The sequence below is a fragment of the Apaloderma vittatum genome, unplaced genomic scaffold (genome assembly GCF_000703405.1).
Source record: "Apaloderma vittatum isolate BGI_N311 unplaced genomic scaffold, ASM70340v1 scaffold7107, whole genome shotgun sequence".
Lineage (NCBI taxonomy): Eukaryota > Metazoa > Chordata > Aves > Trogoniformes > Trogonidae > Apaloderma > Apaloderma vittatum.
In genome coordinates, this window is record NW_009726597.1 from 1 (window position 1) to 7,211 (window position 7,211).

Genomic DNA, 7,211 nt, shown 5'->3' on the forward strand with positions numbered 1-7,211 from the left:
AGCTGGTAAAGGATTTGGAGCATGTGCCATAAGAGGAAGGGCTGAGGGACCTGGGGTTGTTTAGCCTGGAGGAGACTGAGGGGAGACCTTCTCTCTCCAACTACTTGAAAGGAGGTTGTAGTGAGGTGGGGGTTGGTCTAGTAGTGAGTGACAGGACAAGGGGAAATGGCCTTAAGTTGTGCCATGAGAGGTTCAGGTTGGATATTAGGAAGAATTTCTTTACTGACAGGGATGTCAGGCATTGGAACAGGTTGCCCAGGGAGGTGGTTGAGTCGCCATCCCTGGAGGTGTTTAAGAGATGGGTAGATGCTGAGGGACATGGTTTAGTGGTGTGATCTTGAAACTGTTCCATGATTCTATGATTCTAAGGCAAGGTGAATAAAATAACAACGCAGAAACTAGAAAACCAAAACAACACCTTCAGTACCAAAATAAAACATCAAGGACCCTCTGATGCAAATTTTTCTAGTTCCGATTCCACATCTGCAACAGTTCCAGGAAATCAAGGCCCAAACATCCAATGTAGTCATCACCACAGGCCTTGCCTTTCTGCTACTGTTCTCATGTCTGAATTATGTTTGACTACCAGTAAAGCATATAATAAAGATCAGAAAGTAAGTTGAATGCCTTAAGTTAAAGAAGGAAAAGCTATAAAAAAATGTAGTAATTACCTTCAAATGGACTGGCAGGGACACACCCTGGAACCTCCTTATTAATTCAGATTGGTTAGTCTGAAGATTATGTGCTGCTGTTATCTCATACTGGAAACAGAAACTTGTTCTTGGAATATGAGGGCCTTCACTAACATCTACAAAGTCACCAAACCTGATGGGAGGGGGGAAAAAAAAAAAACAAAAAACCCCACACACTATGTCAATATATTCAGAGAGATTAGCAAATTCCTATCTACAGAACAGATGAAAGAAAATCCACACAAATCCCAAACCAAATCTAAACAAATCCCCAGTTCAGAGTTTTTAGATTTCCTGAAGCAAAATTACAGGACAGAAAATTTCCCTAAATGAATTTATTAAATATAAAGATCAAGTCTAGACCGAGGATCCCAGGTTTAACAAATCTGTGAAGTCAGGTTGGCCTTAAATGTGGGATAACTCTGTCATTCACCAGAGAAAGGTTTGTCTCCAAGATCATACACTTTTCACAGTACAGTGTTTACATCCTGCACAGGTATTTCCCTTTCAGGTCCTGGAAAACTGTGAACCAACTAAGAAAAGTGGGAGAGAAAGAGATGAACAGTAAAAGAACCTTCAGAACAAACCTCTCCCAGAAATCAATAGGTAAATCCATTTTCCTTTAGAGAGATACAGAATCCAAAATCAAATGCAGAACAATTTGGACATCAAGAACGCAGAAGATCCTACACTAGCCTAAGCTAGTCACAAATTCTTTCACGTGCCTGAGATGCAACACAGGCTTCCTGCCTCCAGCTTTATATCTTACACTATATCTGAGGAGCCAGCTCCATTCTTATCTCCACCACTACAAGCAGTAGCTTGCCAGTTAGGAAGAAAAATCCACTACATGCTAACTCTTGTTTTCCAACAGGTATTTGAGTTGTATTTTATTTAACCTGTCAAGCTCTAAAGATTTATTTAGATTTTATGTAAAAGCATTCGAAGCAGCAAGACTCCTCTGGCACTTAAGGTTTTAACATAACAAGAAATAGAAATGTAATGAGATCCACAAAGTGTAATCACAAAACAAATTATATAGAAAACAAACCACCCAAACAACAACTTCACACAGACTACAGACAGCCATGAATACAAGTGATTTCTAAATTGAAACCCAAAGGAACTTACTCTTCTCACTCTCAGAGAGTACTTGCAATATATAAATCATTACAGAAAGAGATCAGTTTTGCTCACCTGTGTAACATTACAATTCCTTCTGTATTCTGAGAAGCTTTTCGTTCTATCATCTCCATTTTGTATCTGAACAAGACCAAAAAAAAAAAGATTTAAACAATCCTCATGTTACCGCCTAGTTCTTATAAGAATACTTAAGAGATCAATTTAAGGTACACACACACACACAAATATACATAAAATGTCTAAAGCCATTACTAAGTCAGGCCCCACCTGCTTTGGATGCTTCCAAGTGAACATAGGAAAGAGATGCTACTTTGTATGTCATGCTAATATAAGCTTCATTATTAAGCTAAAAAAAATTGTTATTTTTGCAACTGTAGCTTTTGTGTGGTTTTGTTTTGGTTCACAAAACGATAAGTAATTTATCATTTCATCCCAGTTCTCTCCAACCCCACAACAAGCTGTGGACCAGAGAATATTTTTCCTCAAAACATCGCTTAAGTGTTTTTTCAAAGATGAGTGTTTTGAACAAGACTCCTTTTATAGCAGAAGCCACAGTATTTTATTCATTTTCCCTCTGCAAACTAAAAAACTGCATTTCATCAAGTCTTCATTTGAAGATACCAAGATATGAAAAAAATCTACATTTCTTTTAATCTGAAAGCCTTTCAGCAAAGGCTGAGTAACTAGCAAGCCCAGCCTAACCACCAGAGCTTCAATTTAAAAGTAGTGGTATCTTGAAGCTCACTAAACTAAGAATTCTACAGTCTTTCCATTTGTCACCAAATTACACGTTTTAAGGTGCCTGGTGTTGGCTTCTGGAGAGAAATCTAAAAATGAAATAAGGTAGTGTGACAAAGAGAATGGAGGCATGTTCATTTGGAGTAGTGGGAGAAGTAGCTTCTTACTTCACCTGTCACATCTTATTTTAGATTTACAAAACCAAGCAGAGATTTAAATTAATTTCTAATTGTCCTTCTAAAAGAAAAGCGAACTCAGCGACACTTACCTGTTATGCTGAAACATTTCACGTGCTACTTTTGCTTCAACACGCAGTACCTCAAATGGCAGGTCTTTCTGAATTAGCTTTCTGGCATCCCTTGTAAGAGAACGAAAGTTGTCCTAAAAAACAGCCAATACACATAAAACTGTCACCACTGTTACACAGTTGTAGTGAATAGAATAAGCACACGAAACACTAAATATTAGTCAAAACAACAAGGATCACCTACTATAAACCCTAAATATGAGAACATTGCCATACTGCTGTAAATCTATTTATGAGCAACAAATTGCTACAGATCATCACTGCTTAAATTGACTGATTCAATGCCCCCAGTCAAATCAAGAGGCATTTTTCCATCAGGAACAATATATATTAGTTGGAGCTATACTTCTTATATTTTCCCAACATCATATATACACATACGGTTTTATACTGATGAATACTTAATAGTAGCATCTTGTTTGCCCAAAGTTGTGACTCCACTTACAAATAAAAGGGGGAAAAAAAGTACCAAATAATTAAGAGTAATTGATCACCTTGGTTCAGAATCCAAAGCTCTCAATACTCAGATTTACTGACATATAAGAAATTGTTATTAGGAGAAATTACGTTTATAATGTCATGTATAAAAATATTTCAAACTAAAGTTACTTCAACTACAAGATCACGTTGAAGAAAAATTCTGTATGGTACAAAAATTGTCTCATTAGCCATGTACACCTCTGCTGATATTTGGGCATGAGAACAAGATTAGGCACCAGACAAGTAAAACATTTGTGATCATACCAGCTACCAAATGCTCATGAGACATTGAGGTCTCAGACTAGAGTTACTGAAGAGCATGAAATATAAGCTGTAAAGGAGAGCTTCAGCTGAATGTTCTTCTATAACAATAAACAGATTAGGCTGTAAACCAGGAGGTGAAAAGACACGTATTACATTTTTATTTTCAAAGGTCTCAAGCTGTGGTTAGACCTAAATTACAGGCCAAGAGCGAGTGAGAAGGAGCAGATCTGTATAGCAACAAAGATGGCACTGAGATCCCAACAGCCACATCATTTGGTTTTGGAAGTGTACTTCAGATTAAAACTTACTGTACCCCCACAGACCTAAAACCTGGAAGGCAGCTCAAGGCTTAATTTCATCTGAAAGGAACCCAGTCTGCGAGCTGTGACAGCAGCCTGCAGCAAAAGCCAGTATGTGGTACGTGCAGAGATTAATTTCCAAAGAGTACTCTTGACCTAAAAAAACCCCTACTGTAGCTAAAACTAGTGTACTTGCCCCCACCCCTACATTAAAAAGAAGAATCGTTGGACAAGGATGCAAGATATATAACTTTGGGGGAAAGAAGTTGTGCTTACATTTGTTGGCTTCCAGTCATTCAGTTTACTGTCCAAAATTACATCGTAACAGAAAGCTCCAGAGATCACTGCAATTCCAATTCCCAAGAGAAAAATATTCATATTTGTAACAATGTATGTATCTCACTGCCATAATATAATGTCCCAAATATACCAAAAACTAATTAGAAGAAAAACAGAACGATGTCAAGAAATCCATCACAAAATATACATTTTCAGCTCTGATTACAGAGTCAAATGGCAGATTAAAGCTGTATCATTTCAGTTTCATTTCACTGGATGAGAAAGTCATTTGAAATGAGTTTTAATGTAATGTCAGTATTATACAATCCCATTAAAGGGGAAAAAAAAAGTTATACGGCTTCCCAAAACTGCATCTAACACTGAAAGAAAAAAATCTTTGAAAACATTTCATTTTTTGATTTTGCATGCATCCTATGATAAAAGTAAATCTGCACTATTAAATTGGACAGAGGAATTTACTGTATAGAGAAATTAGATAATGTTAGAGCTGAAGTAAAATGTTTATCTATGACACAAGCATAACACAAATTTCTCATAAAGGCAACACAAATTTCTGTGATAGTCATTAGAACACTCTTTGTGTACATTTGTTCAGTTATTGTCATCTCAGAAATGAAGCTTATGAACCCAGTAAGCTCACACTATTCTATACATACAGTGTAACGGTATAACTTAGTATATGCAAGACTGTTGCTCCAAATCCTGGTAGAACTGAAATATTGAGTCTAGGCTTGCCAATCAAGACAAATGTTGAAATCTTTAAAAAGGGAATCCTTTATAGGTGGACTCCATGTGACCACCAACCAATTTTCTTACATATCAAACATATTTAAATAGCAAAACCTGTGTGATTATAACCTCTCCTCTTGTGTATTTTCTTACTTTTGTAAATCTTAAATCAGGTCACAGATGAGCAGAAGTTGTTACTAACCCTGTTGATGCTTCAATAATCTTCCAATTTTATGCATATACTGTGATTTTTTTAATAATTCACGTGCTCACAAGGTTATGTGGTTATTACAGCAAATTTCACAGAAACACACCATATCTTCTACACACCTTACTCATGTAACTTGACAATAAAAAGTTATGTCCTTAAGTTACTGAGTTAACCTATGAAATCCCAAGTGGTCTGAAACCCAGCTGCCACACAGTCCAATTTTCTGTACTTCGATAACTAAATTGTTTTCAGTGTAATTTTTACAAATTAAAGGCTACAACAGCATGTAATACACATATCAAAGCTAAGTACCTTCAATCATTGAAAAAGAAGCCTCTGGTTTTTTGGTGAAGCTATTAGACACTCACTTAAGCAGCAGTAAAGAACAAGACAATCAGTATAAAACACTCGTATCACCTGGCACTTCTGGAGCTTTCATCAGATTCACTGAGTACTCATCTTTGAACGCCCGCTTTAACACACACGCCATGATCACGGCACAGGAACGCCAATAGGCCTGTAAGGAGAATTTCAAAACACACATCTTCTCAGTAATGCCCAATGACAGGACAAGGGGCAACAGGTGCAAGCTGGAACATAGGAGGTTCCACAAAAATACGAGGAAAAACTTTTCCCCTGTGAGGGTGACAGAGCACTGGCAGAGGCTGCCCAGGTAAGTTGTGGAGTCTCCTTCTCTGGAGACTTTCAAAACCCGCCTGGACGAGTTCCTGTGTGACCTACTGTAGGTGATCCTGCTCTGGCAGGGGGGCTGGACTAGATGATCTTCTGAGGTCCAACCCCTGACATTCTGTGATTCTGTGGGATTCTGTGACTTATTTCGTGGAAACTAACAACCCATACGAGAAAAATTATAGCTATTTATTCGAAAGGAATGCTGACATTTAACTGAATGACTCGCTCAAATTTAGCTGCAAACTCAAGCATTACTTTCTTTAGTATTTAAACTGCTACTTGGAGATTATTCTCCATAGAGAAGCAATCAAAAAAATCAAAACTGCACTTTAAGTGCAAGGCAGATGTTTCCCTGAAGATACTTAAATCTGAAATCGTAAAACATGACACAGGCTGAAAGGGATACCCACACATCATATAGCCCACACCCTGGTCCAGCTAACAATAACCACGATGCGCCAACCGTTAAAAATACCTGAACTTCCACGACCAGAAAGTTCAAGACAGCAGACAGACACGGAAATGAAAGGGGCATACAGAATCAAGTGGTCATAATCGGGGTCACCTACAATGGACAAGACACAGACATACCTTGTTTACTTCCTCTGGATCTTCATCTTTGAAAGTAAGGAACTGAATTTCACATGATTTGGTCAAGGGCCTGTACATATCCCAGACTTCACCATCCACAAGAGCCAGAACGGATTTCTTGCAATGCCATTCACTTAAGTCTAAAGAAAGTTAAAATACTATTACACGGTTATTAACCATATTTCTCAGAGTCAGCAGTTCAGACCCCCTGCATCTGCAACAACAAACTGCAAGTTTCACTTTTGTAAACGACTTGGAAGGATGAGCTCTTAGCAGAGCCTCCAAAAACGAGCTCAGTTTCTACGGATGTATTTTAGCACAAAGGTATTTTGAACTTACCAAACACAAATATTTTGAACACGTCTATGACCTCGGTCATTAAAAAGTCAGTACCAAATCAAGAGGACAAGCATTTCAGTGGGTAGCACAATTTCCATCAGGAGCAGCACCGTGTAAGGGTGCATTCACTTACGCATGGCGCAGTTGTAGGGAGTAGACAAAGCCTTGTTCATTACAAACACGGTGCCAGGGTGCGATTTCCCCGTGTATTTTACTTCAATTTTCTCAATCCGCGGGTAAAGAGACAGCTGCCTCTCCTTCTCTTTGTTGAAGAGCTCGTTACGCATCTGAATCACTTCATCCGACCTCAGTCGAGAAACCGCTGGCGTGGAGATGAACCCTGGCAACGGGAACGACCTCAAGTAAGCGACGGGGGCTTCTTCAAAGGCTCCGCGCGAGAGGCTGGCTTCTGCAGGCGGGCGGAC

General features: G+C 38.5%; 1 protein-coding gene across 1 annotated transcript; it reads right to left on the reverse strand.

The window, feature by feature from the left end:
• Positions 1-671: 671 nt before the first annotated feature.
• Positions 672-7,126, reverse strand: MRPL39 (mitochondrial ribosomal protein L39; the record flags this gene model as incomplete). The annotated part of the gene is made up of 7 exons (XM_009873338.1): positions 672-825; positions 1,890-1,955; positions 2,842-2,954; positions 4,200-4,267; positions 5,581-5,680; positions 6,448-6,587; positions 6,920-7,126. Coding segments are annotated over 7 exons (848 nt in total), but the record flags the coding sequence as incomplete, so codon positions are not given.
• Between the last annotated feature and the right edge of the window lie 85 nt (positions 7,127-7,211).